The sequence below is a fragment of the Aquila chrysaetos genome, chromosome 7, assembly GCF_900496995.4.
Source record: "Aquila chrysaetos chrysaetos chromosome 7, bAquChr1.4, whole genome shotgun sequence".
NCBI classification, from domain to species: Eukaryota; Metazoa; Chordata; class Aves; order Accipitriformes; family Accipitridae; genus Aquila; species Aquila chrysaetos.
In genome coordinates this window covers 31,185,985-31,203,878 of record NC_044010.1, presented here as the reverse complement: position 1 = coordinate 31,203,878, position 17,894 = coordinate 31,185,985, and the positions used below count along the sequence as shown (strand labels likewise).

At 37.1% G+C, this 17,894-nt stretch overlaps 1 protein-coding gene across 9 annotated transcripts in view; it reads right to left on the bottom strand.

Moving 5' to 3' along the window:
- The window catches only part of ITSN1 (intersectin 1), a 146,701-nt gene that overhangs the window by 104,179 nt on the left and 24,628 nt on the right, over positions 1-17,894 (bottom strand). For all 9 annotated transcript variants that reach the window (XM_030020956.2, XM_030020951.2, XM_030020957.2 and 6 more), the window contains exons 2-4: positions 9,305-9,364; positions 4,844-4,936; positions 2,753-2,816 (exon numbers count right to left, since the gene is read on the bottom strand). In XM_030020956.2, the coding sequence (XP_029876816.1) occupies positions 2,753-2,816; positions 4,844-4,936; positions 9,305-9,332 (185 nt within the window). In that variant the 5' untranslated portion in view covers positions 9,333-9,364. The remainder of the gene's footprint in view (positions 1-2,752; positions 2,817-4,843; positions 4,937-9,304; positions 9,365-17,894) is intronic.

Sequence of the window (17,894 nt, the reverse complement as noted above, 5' to 3'; positions counted from 1 at the left end):
AATGAATGATGAGTGGAAGGGACACAGGAATTCTCAATGCTAAAAACCATGGAGCTACTATTTTTAAGGAACATGAATTCTGGGAAAGCTTTGATTAATAGCAGAAATTAAGATAAGTTTACTCCTTAGAGTCTCATCTTAGAAAACAATTACACCAACTGCAGAATATTCTCAAAGCAGCTCTTGAGGCAGAAGACATTTAACCAGTACTTCAGCTAGCTAGCTAGCATTTCTTGAAGTTCTAATGAAAATTACTTTTTTGTGATACAAGAACAGCCATTCAATTTTAATTAAAATTAATATACAAGACAGTGAAAATCCTTATACCGCTCATTTATGCAGACAAAATTCTCTCACTTATGAGATAGTATGTTTGGAAACTCAAAGAGGTAGAGGGCTTGCTTTTTCTGCAGAGAGCTCTGAAAGCAGTATGGCCAATCACTCATTAGGCCAATCCCCCCTGCAGTTCCTTTCCCAGTTGTGTTTTTCTATAAAAGAATTTCCATAGCCAACAAAACAGATGAAACTTTGTATTAGCATAAGCTTGTCTACATACAGCTGTAGGTAATCCTTCATGAAACAAATGTTAGGCTCCTATCTTGCAGATTAATATGATCAACTGTATTCAAAATAAGTAGACTCATTAAGAATAGGAAAACACTTCCAAAACACATACAATTCCATATTTCTAAGATCAGAAAATTAATTTGAAGAGTTTTACAAGTTGCTCTAACTCAGAATAACAACCTTCCTTCCTTAAAGACTGTTGTACCTCCCCTTCTCACCCTCTAATAATCAAATGCTATCTAAAAAACCCCCAAATTCCATCTATTCAAGAAATGAAGAATACTGACAGAAAAGAAATTTTATGCAGCTCGCATGTCTCTCAGAAATTCTGGGCTTATTACTCCAGAACTCCCCCCTCTATTAAAGTACTCACGGATCTATATCAATGTCAACAGTGACTTAGATAGAGAACATCAGAGTATTGCTATTAATCCACAAAGCAAGTGTGCCACACTGAGATCTTACCCCTGGGAGCTAAGACAAACAATGAATCACATTTTTCAATGCAGTCTTGAGCGTATTGTGACGTCCTTTGCAGGCTGCAAAGGACTTCTTGCCACTAAACAGTCTAACTTCTATTGTTTCTGTGGGACAGCTGTAATTTGTGGTAGGTTACAAACAAACACTCACTGATAGATCAAAAGAGTTAAATCATTTTGAGTTGTGGGAAAAGAAGGGAGTTTTCCTTTTTTTTTTTCTTTCTTTTTAAGGGGTGTTACTACCACTATGTGACTATTTTTCTACTTGGTTATTCTAATTTCAACTGGAAATATATACAAGTGATCTAGATCTTTACTTAAATATTTACTTCTCTTAATTCAGAGATGATCAAAAAAAGGAGAGACGTGAGAAAGGGATGTCTAAATGCTTTTTTATGATTTATAAAGTCAGCATGAGTAAGTTTGAGTTCAGCTTTATTTAAAAAAATGTGCAAGTTCAGGTCTTGTCTCTATGACAACTACAGAACTAGTGGAATGATTCCCTTTCAAGAGGCTGAAAAACTGAATAATTCAGAGAGGAAGAGATTTTTAGTCAGATTATTTACAACTGTTTAGTTCTGTTAACACCTATTTAAAGCTAATGCCTACGGAACATTTTTGGAGAAGGGATGTCTTGTTTAAGACAAAACTTCTTTCCTTGTTTAATTAAGAGGCAAGAGAAGTTCCAAAGAGACATACGAACTTTCTCTGAGTCTTCAGCAAATAAGATAACCAGACCAGATTCGATATTTGTATGATAAGGATAATTTGAAAAGAAAATAAGCTATTTATTTAAAAGCCATGTAAATCCAGCCCCTCTTTTAGGCATGCATATTTCCAAAGCAATTGTTTTTCTTGCACGTTCTCTTCTTTTTCCAGTTGGAGCAAGATTCTGACTTTAGAAGTCCTTTACTACAACAAAAAGTTTTCATAACTGCAATAAACTACTCTTTCAGTTAACAACAGAGGAAAAGTTAACATTTATCAAAAGTTATCCATCCCTCTGCTGCATTTTTCCAATCTAGAATGAAAAACAGTATTATTTCACTCTGTCTAGCACCAAAAAAAGTTTTAGTAGTAATATAATTCACGTAAATTATGAATAATCTATGCAAGTTAGCATGTCTGAGTCTGACAGGGTCATACAATTTGGAGCAGAACAATTGCAATCCTGCATGAAGAAAGTGGCAGACTGTAGAAATGTTTGTGGTGTGTAATATACAGCAATGGAGATTTTGATCTGTCTAAACTCACCGAGGAATAGTAACAATTTCAAGCTTTCAAGCTGTATCTCCAACTACAATGGAAATAGTCTATGTCAGTCTTAATTTTTGTAACAACTTCTGCAAGTCTTGCACAGGCTTTCCCATTAGAAGATTTTTAATACTAATTACTGTGCTTAGCGATTGTATTAGTATATTTTTAATAAAGTTGAAAGCATTTAGTAATTTGAAATGAGGATTGCAAACCATCAACTTCAAAAATGCCATTTGTAGAAGGATGCCTACTTCCAATAACTGAACTAGTAACTTAAAAACTCAGCTAAAACATACTGCAAAGCATATTTGCCTTGTAGACTTCTGGAAAACATACTGAAGTAAATCAGTGATTTTAAACTGTGAAATATAGTTACTGTCCAAGTCCGTGCCAGTAAACTTCACTCTGTGACGTAAGTGCAATTCTCCCATCCCCTCCCATATACTCACCATATCTGTGCTAATACCGGTTGAGGTAACCCAGATTGAAAAAAAAAGTTTCTAGCTTGATCACCTATAAAATAAATAGGACATCATTTCAGAAAATGCTAAAAATACCTGTAAGAGGAAAGAGGAAATCATGAGTCAAAAATATCTAAAACAGAAGCAACAGTAAAACCATAAATACTTAATGCTACACATACATAACAGAGTATGAGATTTAAACTTATTTTGTCACTTGCAAAACTACCAGAGATTTCCAACAAGCACATACGTTTTAAGTCTGCAACAGTCAGCACCACATGAAGTCAACCAGGTATAAACATTTAGGGCAATGGGAAACTCATGGTTCACAGTCCCTAATCTGTGTTAATGGCTCTCTTTGCTGGAATCATATGCCTTGTGAAAACGAGAAAATTTTTTCTTCCAGGAAAGTATGTATCAATATAAACTCTTAGATTTTTTGGAAGTACAATGTCAGTCAGCTAGCATAAACTAAATAAAGGGGTCTTTACTCTGATGTGAACCTGATAAGCCACTATTAAAGAAAGCCATGGTATATTTCAAAGTCATTTTCCAACTACCCATTAAAAGTAAGGATAGCAAAACAACTACAAAAGGATTAGGCACTTGGAAGTGTTGTGGCCTGTAAAAGAAAGTTGTAAACAGACTAGAAAGAGCACTAAATATCAAAGGAGGTCAATAAAAACAGTAGTATTTTGTACCGTATCTGTCATGTAACAGGAGCAGAAACAATCAAATTGTACACTTGGAGGCATGTATGGCTGTGATGAGACTCTGCTAAGAATCTGATTCCGATTTCACACTCTGGAAATCCTCTTAATGGATCAGATAACAAGAAAGGTAAAATACTTCTATACCTTTCATTTCAATTGAGCATCAGAGTTTAGATAGCACTAAAGAAAATTAAATGCAACAAAACAAGCTAACAAAAAAGTATTGCCTTTAAAACCAAAGCAAATTAGTGGTGTTCAATGAAAATTTAGTAGGTCAGTGCAATTCCTTTACTTGCAGCTTTGCTTCCCACAACTTAAATCAATTTTGCCATTTAGATTTTTTAAAGAAGTCATCCACGCTGTTTTCACTAGTTTAAACAACCAGTTTCTGAAACAGATTTCAGTTAAATTGATACATCTTTATTTAAACAAGCTTCTTAATCTATTAGTATGCTAGCATGGTGGGTTGACCCCAGGCAGAAACTAAGCACCCAGTCACTCACTCACTCTCCTCCCCGCAGCAGGGTGGGGAAGAGAATAGGGAGAGCAAAAGTGAGAAAACTCATTGGTCGCGATAAAGACGGTTTAATTAGTGAAAGAGTATAAAAAAAATCCAAGTGATGCAAAGGTAATCACTCACCACCTCCCTCAAGCTCAGTCTCTGAGCAATGGCTACCTTGGAAGACAACAGCCTCCCTGCTCCCCCAGTTTTTGTTGAGCATGGTGGTATGGGATAACTCTTTAGTCAGGGTCAGCTGTCCCCGCTGTGTCCCCTTCCCAACTTCTTGCTCACCCCCAGCTTACTCGCTGGGGGCATGCAGCGTAAGAAATAGTGAAAGCCTTGAGGCTTTGCAAGCACTGTTCAGCCATAGCCGAAGTCCAAAACACAGCACCATACAGACTGCTATGAAGAAAGTTAACTGTATCTCAGGAAGACTCAGTACAGTGAGTTAATTTACTGAGCACATTAAAAGCACTATAAATATTACCAGGCATCAGGGTAATTCCACATCCTGAATTCTAACTCTACAGTTTGTAAGTATCAGCTGGCTCTACACAATAGAACTGCTTTTTACAGCTAGAGTTATAAATAGTTTTAATCCTACTTACAGAAAAATCCGGTGGCATGAACCAGGTATATAGCTAGTAAATATCAGAAAAATATCAGAAAAATATCAGAAAAATATCAGAAAAGATGGGGTTGATGTGGCAAGGCATATGAAAAACGGGATATAAATGAGTAAGATCTGTTTGATTTTTTAAATTCTTATACCCAAATGTCTCCCAGGCAACTCTGCATATATTTCAGCTCCTTAGTTAAGATTTAGTTAAATGAAATTAGAAGTGAAAACTATTTCATTACCAGTGATAAATCCAGATGTTGGTTTCAGACTATGGAACTGTTGATCATGTTTAGCTCTCTCCTCCACAGTAATAGCCCAGATATCCAGGTTGCCTAGTTCAAAAGAAATGGAGAAATAAAATTAAGAAACATTATCCAAAAACTACACTATTTTTATTTCTGAGTATAATTATATCGTATCATACTGTGGTTTTGTACTATTATAAGAGAAGAACTCTCCTTACTTGTCTAGGAAAAGTGCAATTCAACCAGATACTAAACATTTTTCATGGGCAACAATAGCACAGGAAAGCGTGCTCTCTTCTGAGAATGATAAATCTGAGTGAGAATATGTTACAGAGACCAGATTCTTTACACCACACTCCTAAATTGCAGGTATTTAGTTTATGTTGAGATTTGCTACCCTTCTACAGTGCCATGCTTCCACAATGGTTTCTCCAGTTCTACCTCCATTTTTGCAGCAGTTCCTCTCCTCTCTCTCCTCTTGCAGACACTTCACTTTCATCCTTCAAATTATTTGTACTCAGAGCAAAAATATCTCAACTTCTACTTAAGACCTCCAATGAACTCTCTAACACTGGGTTTCAGATTTGTCTCAACAATTTCTAATCAGTAAAAATCATGATTTCAACATCTGTAGAAGTACATTGTGCTGGTGCACTTTCCTGTAATTCCTACTGTATAGGAATGTAATGATATGAAGGCATCTAAGTTAATGGAATCACTATTTTATTGAAATAATATTAGAAGATAAAATGTAGACTTGCAAAAAAATAAACAGGAGATCTAGCATTCATTCTGTATCAGCACTAAATTCTCAGGTAATAAGGTCCACAAACATTTACAGTAAGTATTTCAAACTGCTTGTAGGCTGAGGCAGAATCAGACTCAGCAGTTATAAAGAACATGAGAATTTCCTGCCTCCTGAATTTCTGCTTTTTAAAATCTACTTTCATGTGTCAAAATTTACTTTGGAGAGAAAAGGAAATGGACAAGGGGAAGAAAAACATTCCTTTAAATGGTAGATTTCATTAATGAAAGAAAAGCTACATTCTCGGTAAAAAATCATCATCCCAGTTTCAGGTAGCTTATGTATTTCTAGAAGTAGACAGGCTAATAATACCCAATTCAAAGAAAGGACATTTTAAGATTAGTCAAAAAATCCCAGAATTTTAGTGATTAAGCTCACAGAGGCACTGTAAACAGATTTCATAGCAGTGCTCCCTGTGGGGATGAAACAGGACCCTTCTTCAGATATGAACATCCCAAAACACAATAGTCCAATGTAAGCAATTATCTCCCCCATCTTCTCATGCACTCCTGACAGGAGGAAAGGAATGGTGTCAAGACTTTATGACCAATATGCAGACTAGGCCAACTAGGAGCAGATGAACATATCCCTGTATTGGAAACATGACTACTCCAGCCTAAGATCCTAAGGCTGGATGTGGTAGCTTACACAAAAAGGCAGGATTTCTTGAATATAACGTGGGGAGAAAAAACCAACCAAACAAACCAACATGAAATTTGCAATGATTCCCTGGCTTGCTCTCTCTCAATTTGAGGTATGCATGACTCCAGTACCAAGAAAAAAAAAAACAACCACCAAACCCCCAAAACCAGCACAACAACAAAACAGCTCTTCCTATCCTTCCACAAAGGCGGCAGTAAAATACAGAACTAAAAACTCCTATGGCATAAGGTAACTAAAAATCATTCTATTAACTATTTTAAAATAAAATCTGTTAAATTTTTTCCTCTGGAGTCCCTGTAACTAGAACAAACGATCGTCAACGATTACTCTTCCAGATGGAGATTTGGTTGGTATCGAAACAGTAGATCTCCTTTGTGGGATATGAACATCAAAAAAGCCAATGTTAAACCAAACAAGCCTAGTAGCCTCTTCAGTCAGAAAAGTATGAATGGCATCTCTGGCATTACCTTGTTTCCATCTTTTGTTATTTGAGGAAGCAATAAGACCTACAGGAGGGCAGGAAGCAGGATCTTACCCAACACCAAGACATCATTCATGGCTTCAGATCCTGGATGCCAACACAGAGGTTGTGGGGCTTTTCAATATATTTGGATACAAAGGAGGCAGTCACCAAACCACAAAATTGACTCATAAGCAAGCTATTCTTGAATGCAGCAGCAAGCCCTCTAACCATCTTTTCTTTTTCATGGCTTAGCAATCACCTCATCTGCAGAAGTGAAGCAGAGGGCTCTGATATATGAAGTGGGCATTTTCTTCTGGACAAACTGACAGAAGGTTGAGCATACCACATTCTTCCCAACAATTATAAAAATCCTACCATGCCTTTTTTTTTTTTTTTTTAATGAGTCATCCTTAAAATGGGCTGTGTTCTGGAATATCAATGAGTCACCCGAATTTACATGTTGCGTGCTGTGCTCTTTCCATACCCATTTTCCAAGCTGACTTGAAAGATTCTTTAAAAAGAAAGGAAGTGAAATAAAAACAAAACCATCATTATAAGTATTCACAAGCAGAGGGATACCAGATACTGCACATCTGGAGTGAGGGCTCTCCCAAAATGGAGACTGCATAAATCTTCTCCTCTGCATCTTGTTTGGTGACTACAGATAACAAAAAATGTTGCATTCTCAAAAGGATGATAAATTTCCCCATAAAAATTGGAATTTCTTTACACCATTTGTTTCCTCCTACAACAGTCTTAGACTTTTGCTGTCATTCTTCTAAAAGGAGGTATGATGCTACTTGGTAGAGTTGGTTCAAGTATGAATATCATATACAAACTTCTCTCACACCACATTACAAATTAAGGATACTCCGGAAACTACATTAGCCACATGCTTATTTCAACTTCCTCTCTGTAGAGCTGTCAGATGAGAAAAGTTGTTTGAGAAGAAATAGTGAATTCCTTCCTTCCTAAAGCCATGTACCAGAGTTAACAGGATCCTGGACAACAGATGCAAGATCAAACAGTAACATATAAAGTCAAAAAAAGAAAGCTGCTATCCATCTGTAATGCAATGAGAACTCTCTGAAGATGGCAGAGGAGAATGCTTTGAAGACAAGATTTCCATTAAGAATGTATGTACATGTTTAAATATGGGTGCATGCAAAGCACAGCCCTAACTCTAAACAAAGGGAAATACTTCAATTTGAACAAGCAGATTTCTTTCACATCATGACTTTTCTCAGACTGTGAAAATCATGGCGAAATGAAGCTATTCACAACTTTTTACACAACCTGAAAGGGTATCCTACATGAAACTGTCCAGTGATTTTATTTGTCCAAAGCTTTTGGTAGCCAGTTTAACTCCCAAACTGAGAAAGCGTGGTACCAAACAAGATTTAATCTCAGAGGGCTGGACTTCAACATAACTTAGGCCATGAATGCCATTTTCCAATTATACGTTTGTTCTAGCTACCACATGCAAAGAGATGCTTCTGTTGTGCTTCACAGACTTTTTCAGACTGGCAGAGATTGCATCCAATCAATTGTGTTTAACAAGAACTGGGTTTCTCTAACAGCATACTCTGAATAACATGCGTGTTTCCTGAAGTCTCCCACTGAAACACTAACACTAGATACAAATTTATTTCCTAGCTATATCCAATCCCAAAAACTAGACTTCCATATATATTTATATACATACACACACACACTTTTTTTGTGTGTGTATGCATATTTATGTGTATATATGTATACACAAACATACATATGCACACAACAAGAATCATATCTGCATCTCCAGAGAAAAGCCCTTAACAGATGCAACATTTAAGTGTAACCAAACTAGTTACTAGGTCTCAGCACTGAAATTTATCTTTATCTTTCTTCAGATTGGTTGCAAAACTGGGCTTAAAAATGTATTTCATGTGAATAGCAAAAAGTAATGTCTCTATTGCACTACCAAGGCCCTTTCTGGATCTTTCAAGAAGACTGAAGTTCAAGATGCTATACTTTCCCCTGTTACAAATGGAGAGCTAAAAAATGCAGCACCTTTGTTCTAATCTAAACATGGGTTACGGGACAATAAGGAAAAGAAATTTCAAGTGATAGTGTCCAAAGGCATCTGCTGTGCTTTTTAGCAATGAAAAAGTCCAGGAATCCTCAAAGAAAAAGCATATCCATTTCTTAGCCACAACTAGCACAGAATGAGGCTATGCCTTACTGCCAGTGGCTGAATGGCCTGGATCTGCCCTACAGTTACAAACTGTAGGACTGTAATCGATCAATGCACAAAAAAGGGATAAAGCACAGCTTTTCTGTTTGACTCTTTTGAGATGTCTCTGCAAAATTTCATGTGTGTTCTCTAATGGGTCTGCAAAAACATCACAAATCAGATAAACTCTCATCTCAGAAAGATACTCTACCCACAAACGCTTCCATACAGAACATATTTGGAAAGCAACAGATTTATGCAGAGTTTTTGTATATAAGAATAGTTCAGAATACACTATAAACAACTTACCCCCAAAAGGTGTTGGAAACTGAGCCATGGTTCTGTCACTTTTAGCTTGTTAATAGATGCCTGAAAAAGAAAAGAAAAAAAAAAACCAACAAAAAAACCCCACACCAACAAATAATCAGCTACAGTGTCTTCCATTTTCAGTATATTTTCTGTACCACCTTATAATTACTTAGTACAGCAAAAATAAAGGCAATGAAGAAGTAGGATCACATAAATACTACCTGTAAGAACTGTTACTTACAAGAGAACTAAATGTCTCATTTTTTGCACTACCCTATGCATCCATGACAGCATTTTCATACTAGCAAATAGCTACATTTCAGTTCTGTTTCAAGAATGTCCTCAAAAACAATCTTCATTTATAAATAATCAGTGATGTAGTAAAGAACAGAGGTAAGCCAGCAACAACAAAACGATCTCAGTGACACTGCTCAAGGTTACATTACTTTACCGGGTGTTAGAGCTCTGCTCCTACTTAAGAGCAAAGTTGGCTCTATTTCCCACTCTTGAAAACATACAACATTGTCAGCAATCTGGTTTTTTATTCCCAACAGAAAAATTCATTAAATGTACTGTCTTACTTACGAGTTCCTTTGTTTTAAACAAAGTACATTAAAAAATGAAACTATATTGCAATACTGCTTTACCCCCAAACTAGCCCACAAATTTAATAAGCACATCCGAATGAAAAAAGTGCTAAAGGTGACATCGCAAGCAAAAATACGTTAGTCAGTGGGAGATACTCTTAAGTTAGCACTGCTTGTTTTTCAAATGAAAGCAATCCACACAGTCTAGAAATTTAATCTTTAAAGTAAAAAGGACAAACATTTTTCTTACTCTGCACAAAGACTGACATGAACTGCCTGAGCCAAGAGGACAATAGCTAGCAACAGAGCCACAAAACAATGAAAAAGCAGCCTCTTGTCCTACTAGATTCCACTCATGTTTTCCAGGCAACAGGAGAAAAGCAAAAGGAAACAGAATCAGAAGGAGAATAATTTAGACTGCTTGAACAGCAGCAGAAATTTATCAATATCACTAAGAAAAGGCATTAACTTGCATCAACAATTTCCTTTTGTCTGAATTTCTTGTTTGCCCCCATCCCCCTTTCACACTTCCCACATACTCTTCTGGCTTCCAACTTGGGAACCTACTATATATACACTCCACAGATGTCACTGCAGAAAAACCCACAGCACTTTTGTAAGCACAGTCTCCCCATCAGTTGTAATTTAGAGAACTCTGAAAAAAATACTGAAATTTTTTTCTCATAATTTGGCAGAGCAACCAAGTTTGGTACATGACTCAGAAACCTTCTTCCAAATGCCAGGTAACACAGCCGATACTAATTTCATGCACAGCAAGCATTATCTCAAAAGTTTAAAATCACATTCATACTGATACAGTGTTTTCAGAATAAGCTATTTTAGTAGTATGGCTCTTTCAAAAGCATTTCTTAAGTGCTAGATGATCAGCACTTTAACCTTTGCTTATGTTTTCTTATTGTACTCTGTTGCAGGCAGTACCTCTATTATGTTTCTATTTTTTAAAACAGCAAGCAAATGCTGGGGGGGGCGGGTGGGGTGGTAGTTCTCTGAACTTCCACACACGTACTATTGAATCTTACAGCACAGGCAGTTTTTACACTTGAGTGTTAAAAAGATAACAGGAGAGAGACCAGCAGAGCACAAATGCTCCTCCTACTTCAATTTCCCAGAGTATGCAGAAGGACAGGAAAATCACTTGGGGCAGCAATGGGACAACAAGAGACTTGAAAAGGAGAACTAGAGGGTGGGTTGGGGAGGGGTGGTGGTGGTGTTCAGTTTGTTTTGTTGTTTTGGTTTGGGATTTTTTTGCAAGCTAATAAAAGTTAAATATTTTTAAATACTGGGACAGAAGAGCACATAAAAGAATTGAAAGTGTTTAGCCACTTAAGGGAAGATACTCCTCCACAGATTACTAGTACTCCAAAGGAATTGGTAGTTGTCCTGGTTTTGCTGGGAGAGAGTTAATTTTCTTTTTAGTAGCTGGTATAGTGTTATGTCTTGGATTTAGGATGGGAATAATGTTGATAACACACTGATGCTTTCAATTGCTGTTCAGTACTGTTTATACTAAGTTGAGGTTTTTTCAGCTTCTCATGCCCAACCAGCAAGAAGGCTGGAGGGGCACAAGAAGTTCGGAGGGGAGAGAGCCAGGACAAACTGGCCAAAGGGTTATTCCATACCAAGTGACATCATGGCCAGTACATAAACTGGGGGGTGTTGGCTCAGGGAGGGGGGGCCAGATCACTGTTTGGGAACTAACTGGGCATCGGTCAGCAAATAGTGAGCAATTGCATTGTGCATCGCTTGTTTTGTATATTCCAATTATTTTTTTTATTATTATTGCCATTTTATTATTATTATCATCATAATTATTATTTTCTTCCTTTCTGTCCTATTAAACTGTCTTTATCTCAACCTGTGAGTTTCACTTTTTCTTCTGATTCTCTCCCCTACCCCACTGGGTGGGGGTGAGTGAGTGAGCGGCTGCATGGTGCTTAGTTGCTGGCTGGGATTAAACCACAACAGGAGTTTATTCCTCCTCTACCCTTGAACACAGCAGAAAGAGGGGAGGGAGTGGGAAGTCTCAAGACTAGCCCTGTGCTGGATGCCAAAGAAAGCATAAAACCATTCTAAAGAGCTTGGGGGGGTGGGGGATGTAGTTACCAGTAAGCAGGTTAAATAGTGATGAGTAAAATGCAAAAAAAGGAGCAGAAAGCTATGTTTAAACTCAAGAGACTGAAAACCAAAATAAAACAGACTGCAGACAGACATACAATAGGAAGCAAACAGAGGGAGAGTAAGATCAACGTGCTCCAGTAAGAGACTAATTTAAGTTTGCTGTTTATTGTCAATGTAACACCCAACTTCATAAACAGAGGTTTCATTTTACATGCCCAAGGTGACACCAGGGGCCACAACTCTGCAGGAATTCAACTTGGCAACTGTGGACAGTTGATGCCAACAGCTCAGAGTTTGTTATATATGAAAATGAAGGTTAAAAGAGATCAGGAATTTCACAGCATTCCAATATTGACTTAGTAGTTTTTTAAGTGTCAGAGAGCTGGAGAACCTGCCCTGTGAAGGAAGACTGAAGTGTTGGGTCTTTTATCCCTGGAGAAGAGAAGGCTCAGAGAGGACCTCATCACAGTAGTCCAGTACTTAAAGGGCAGCTACAAAGAGGACAGAGGCTTTCTCTTCACAATGAGCCACATGGAGAAGACAAGGTGCAATGGGTACAAGTGGCACTGGGAGAGGTTTAATCTCGATGTAAGAAATTTTTTTACAGCGAGAACAATCAATCACTGGAACAACCTCCCCAAGCATGTGGTAGAGTCCCCACCACTGGAGGTTTTCAATATATGGTGGGACAGGGTGCTAGATAATCTCATCTACGCTCCCTCTCCCACAGAAGGTTGGACCAGATGATCTTTCGAGGTCCATTCTGACTCAGGCTGTTCTATGACTCTGGCTTTTAGGTTGAAGGTCTCTGGGATGGAGACCAGATATTATTTATCCAAAAAGGATCTGGCATAGTCATTATATTATAAATTTATCATATATTTGTAAATTATTGTAATGGAAATACAAGCACTGACATATCAATTTGCAACATTATTTTGAAATAGGAACAAGTTGTTCTAGATCTGCATCCTTGTACCCTAATCTCTACCAGTTCCACAACAGTGTTAACTCCTCTGCCTTCCTTATTCCTCCCGACACCCCCAATAAGAAAGAACAAACAGTAGGACAAACCAAAAATTATGTAGGAACCAACTGACCAGAAAGCTGACAGAAAAACAGAATAGGTAAACTGAGCTCTGTGCCATTCCCTTCAGGAAAGCAGTAATTTCTATCTAACTACTAATCATTATTTGTAGGAACTTAGATATCTCAGCAATTTTTTGAACTCTAACAAATTCAACTGACATTGACCGATGAGTTTAGAAATTATTCAAGCAGGAAGAAGGAGAGACAATAAGGGGAACCACAGCTGCACTGTCAGTCAATCGTATGCACTGTTTCCTTAGAAAGCCAGCCCAAAACTCTTTCCATAAGCAAAATTATGCTAGTAATGAACTGTTAACTAACAGCCCATCAAATAGTTTATTTTCCGCAAGAATCAGAAGATGCAACGGATATTTTATATTGCTTTTAGAAAGAACAATAAAGAACATTGAGCTACTCACCTCCACTTGTCCACAAAAAAGCTTAAGCCATCACCACATTGAGATTTGACAAACAGATCCAACATTAAATACTTCCTTCTAACATACAACAACCTATAAACAACAGAGATATACATCTAATCTACACACACTATAAACCACTAAACACGATGATCATTCACAAGTTCTGTACTTCCCAACTGTCCAGAAAAGGCATACACACCAGCTTTCAAATTCAGTGTGGTACCCACATCAACCATACTGCATTCCCTCTCCCCACAAAGGTCTGTGCAGCACCATAACGTGTTTGTGTTCTCAGGTCAGTGAAAGCAGCGTAATGAAGAAATGATGTTCCAGTAGATCAATAATTTGCAAATGCACACAAGACCCATTATACGCATCTGCTCTCTGTAATTCTTTTCTGCTCAGGATTATTATATTATGTTGTTATGAGCAGGCAGAAAGGATGTTGGTTGTAAGCATTGTTCCAGTTTCACCCAACATCTGCTGTGTTCAGAGGTTTTACCTCTCTGTCACTTGGGAGGTGGAAAGCCCACAAAGTCTGAGAGTGAACATTTCCAGCAAGGAAAGTGGGGAAATAGGAGAGTGTAATCTCTGAAAAATAATGGGGTTGATAAGACCAGATGAGACTACGTTTTTCAGCCTGGGGACCAATGCTATTTCTCAGAGGTAAGGAGATGGCCAATACTTGAAGGTAGGTTCTCAGCCCTGATTGTCTTCCACTGTGGCAACCCTACTGGAACAAATACAGTCCTCCCATCCATGATCTTCCATGGACTTCAGAGCACAATGAAGCTTTCCCCATGCCTGAGCATGGGGGATGATGAAATATCATACTGGCACATGGATGTAAAGTGTAGAACAAACATCAGGACCAAGGCATTCAGACAGGCATAACTTTTATATTTCGTACAATTAGAACTTTCATAATCTACACAATTATTTTTATATATACGGAGAGTGTTAAGACATACATTTAAATGCATAAGTTAGTTTATGAGAAAAATTTGCTTACACCGAGCTCCAAGTGAGGGAGACAAGAAAATGCCCAGCCATCTCAGCTGTTAGTGCTCTCTCTTCCATCTTATACTATTGTAGATAAGCCCAGAAATATTTTATTTCCCATCCCTCACTCCAAATAATTTACTCTCTTCTCATAAAACAATATTCTATATACAAGTAGTACTCGTATATATACAAGAAGTACTCTTTTAACATTCTGCTCCTCCTTAAACTTAAAGGAGGACTTTCTAGACTAAAAGTTATTCGTATAAATGTAAAAACTGAAACATACACAGAGACTAACTCCATATGTACATAAGCCCAGACCATATCTAAATTTAAGTACTGATGTCTTATCTAAGTTTTTACCTTGAAAAAATGATCAGGATGAAAACAACTACACTAACAACACTTATGCATGAAAGTCAGACATGTATGAAAATTCCTTCCACTGCATATTACATGTGGACTTAAACAACGTGGCTCAATATTATAGTTTCCATTTAAAGTTATCTGTGCTCTTTTAAGAACAGGTTTACATAGAAAACTGCAATAAAGCCATAGAAGGTGTTAATTAAGAGCAATTTAGCTATTTCAGTGCTATGTGTGCTTATATGGACAAGTTTGACACAAAAAAAATCATTATTTTTGTATTACCTAAAATGCAGCACAGCATTTCTATTCCTAAGCAATTATTCACAACATAATTTGGGCATACAATTCAAGAAGTAATTCCTGAGGCAACTTATCAGTCACCTTCGTCCTCCTACAGGAATAAAAGAAACTAAACCAACCAGATAAAAACCCCACATCCTTCTCAGGAATTCCAAATTATGACAAAACACCCCAAAGCAGGATGTCATGTGAGCATATCACAGACTAACAGCAGGTTTTAGTTGTTTTCCCATGTTACAAGGGAAAGCCTTTAGGCTAGTATTAATAAAAGGACTCTGATAGTTTCAGCAAAGCCTGGTAATTTTAGACAGATGCTGGAAAACAAAACCAGTTTGAGACATTCATATAAGTTTGATTCTTGCTCTTTGGAAATTAGATCATTAATACAGTTACCAGTTTCAGTCAAACTTTTCAGAGTTTCTGCTCTTTACAGGAATGACTTCTAACTGTAAAAACCTTCACAACTGTTAAGTTCTACTGTTTCTTGTGTTTCTGCCAAGCACCCAAATGAGATTAACAAAACTAGTCACCATTGCAAATGCTTTTCAACACCCGTGGCAATGATCAAACTGCTGAGAAGGTCACTTCTGTATTCACAGTATCTATCTTCTGCTATGGGGAAAGGATAACCTGACCACAAAGGAAGAAAAATCACTATAAACCCACAAGCAGGCAACAGGTGTAGTAGCAAGGCACTCTTTTCTCCACAGTAAGCGAGGAGACAGCTCAAGAGTCTAACAAATAAAGAACTCCTCACTTTCTAAAAACAGGAAAAATGAGGACATTCATCAACAACTGTGGTGGAAGCCCCAGACTAACAACAAAAATGGTGTTTTCGTGTACAACAAATTTGCAAGCAGTTAAGGACATTGTTTATTCTCTTGCCATGGCACTGCCACTTTATCTTTTTCAGTCACGTAAGCTTTAAATGTTTCTGCAGGAAAGCCCTCCACAACTACTTCCACAGGAACTACCAGGTTTTTGTCTGTTCTTGCTGAAATACTACATGAGGGAGACACTGTCCAAAACACATTTTATTACTTCAAGACCTTAGGATCAAAGTTCAAGAGGATGGTTATGAAGAACATTCTTGGTGAAATCAGACCTATACTGCTCAAAATTCTCAGACAAGTTTAAGATCCAGACAACAGGCTTTTTTGCCACCCAGATTAACAGCTGGCTTGCTGTTTTCCACAATCTGTCTTTCATTAAAACAGTACTGAGTTTTCTGGGCTATATTAACTCATACACTTCTGGGTGAAGGTATTAACTGACATCTAAATATCAATATTAATAATTATTCATTTAACCTGAGCAAGGTGCTCAGAATTTATCTTTAACAAACATACAAGAGAGTTCAGAGATTAATTCCTTGAAAATTTAGTCCTTTTCTTCTTCCAATACGTGAGAAGCAATTACATAACTGGTTATTGGCATTAATATCATCCCTTCTGAAGCAAATGAGAATGACAATCCCCATTTCAAAGCTGGGGAAACTATGTCAGGAAAGCATTCTAATTTACAGTAAAAGTTAATAGTGTAACTTGGAACAGAAACCTAATTCAGTCTGATCATGAACCACGAGAACATATTTTGCACATGGGTATTACAAGCAGCTGAAAAACTAAATTAGAAGGTTGGAAATGAGAAGTTAAAGAACTGGAGATCGTCCAGTGTCATTACACTCTGCATCTTCATCCATGTAAGAAATGTTGCCGATGACTACATATTATCAGCAGTACTCAAATAGCTCCCAAGCACTATAGTTAAATATTTCAGGATAGTATAGGCTATATGACCAAAGCAAAAGTCTTTCCCTTAAGGAGTTCCCAGTTTAATCAAATGGAATTAACATCCGGAGGAAAGCAAGCAAAGGCTGCAGTGATAAGATCATTTTGTTGTATAGTCTAGCTAGCACAATTTGAATGGCTGTTTCTAATCTGTTTTTAATGTTGACAGCATTTCATCCAGTAATTCCAGTACCGAGTGATCTATGACTGAATTACAGTATCTTTTTAAAGATATGACTGGCTTTCGTTTTAAAAGACTTAACTTGATGCAAAATCCACTGCATCACTCAACTGTTTCTAAAACCCTTATTAAGAAATAAAATAAATATCTTGTTTTATTGTCACTTTAACATTTGTTGACTTCATTCTGAACCACCAGACCTTGTAAAGTATGAATTCTTCTCTTATTTTTTAGAACAAACTTCTAGTAGTTTCTTAGCACTCACAACTTTAATTTTTTCTTTTTAGTTGTCTTTACTTACAGAGATGTAGTAATAAGCTGCTTTCTTTTTTTGTTTGGTTTTGGTGTGGGGATTTTTTTGTTAAAAAGCTTCATTAACATAATTGCAGTTGGCAAGTTCTGACTCCTCCCCCTTCAAAACAAGTTCTAAAACTAAAAATCTGAAACACAAGAATTATGGAGTTAGGAATACATGCCACATCCATACAATAGCCTTAACAGTAGCCCAGCATTAACTTCAAGAATGATTCAGTAAAGAAGACAAGGAAATGCATTATATCACTGCTAGTTATTAAAAGTATTGTGCTCTCTTAGATCTTCAAAGTCTATTTTGTTTCACAAACATGAACTTGAGCAGTGATCTCGAATGCCAGTAAGTAACGGTTTATAGTTATACTGAATGCTAATAGAATCAGATAAAGCAGATTG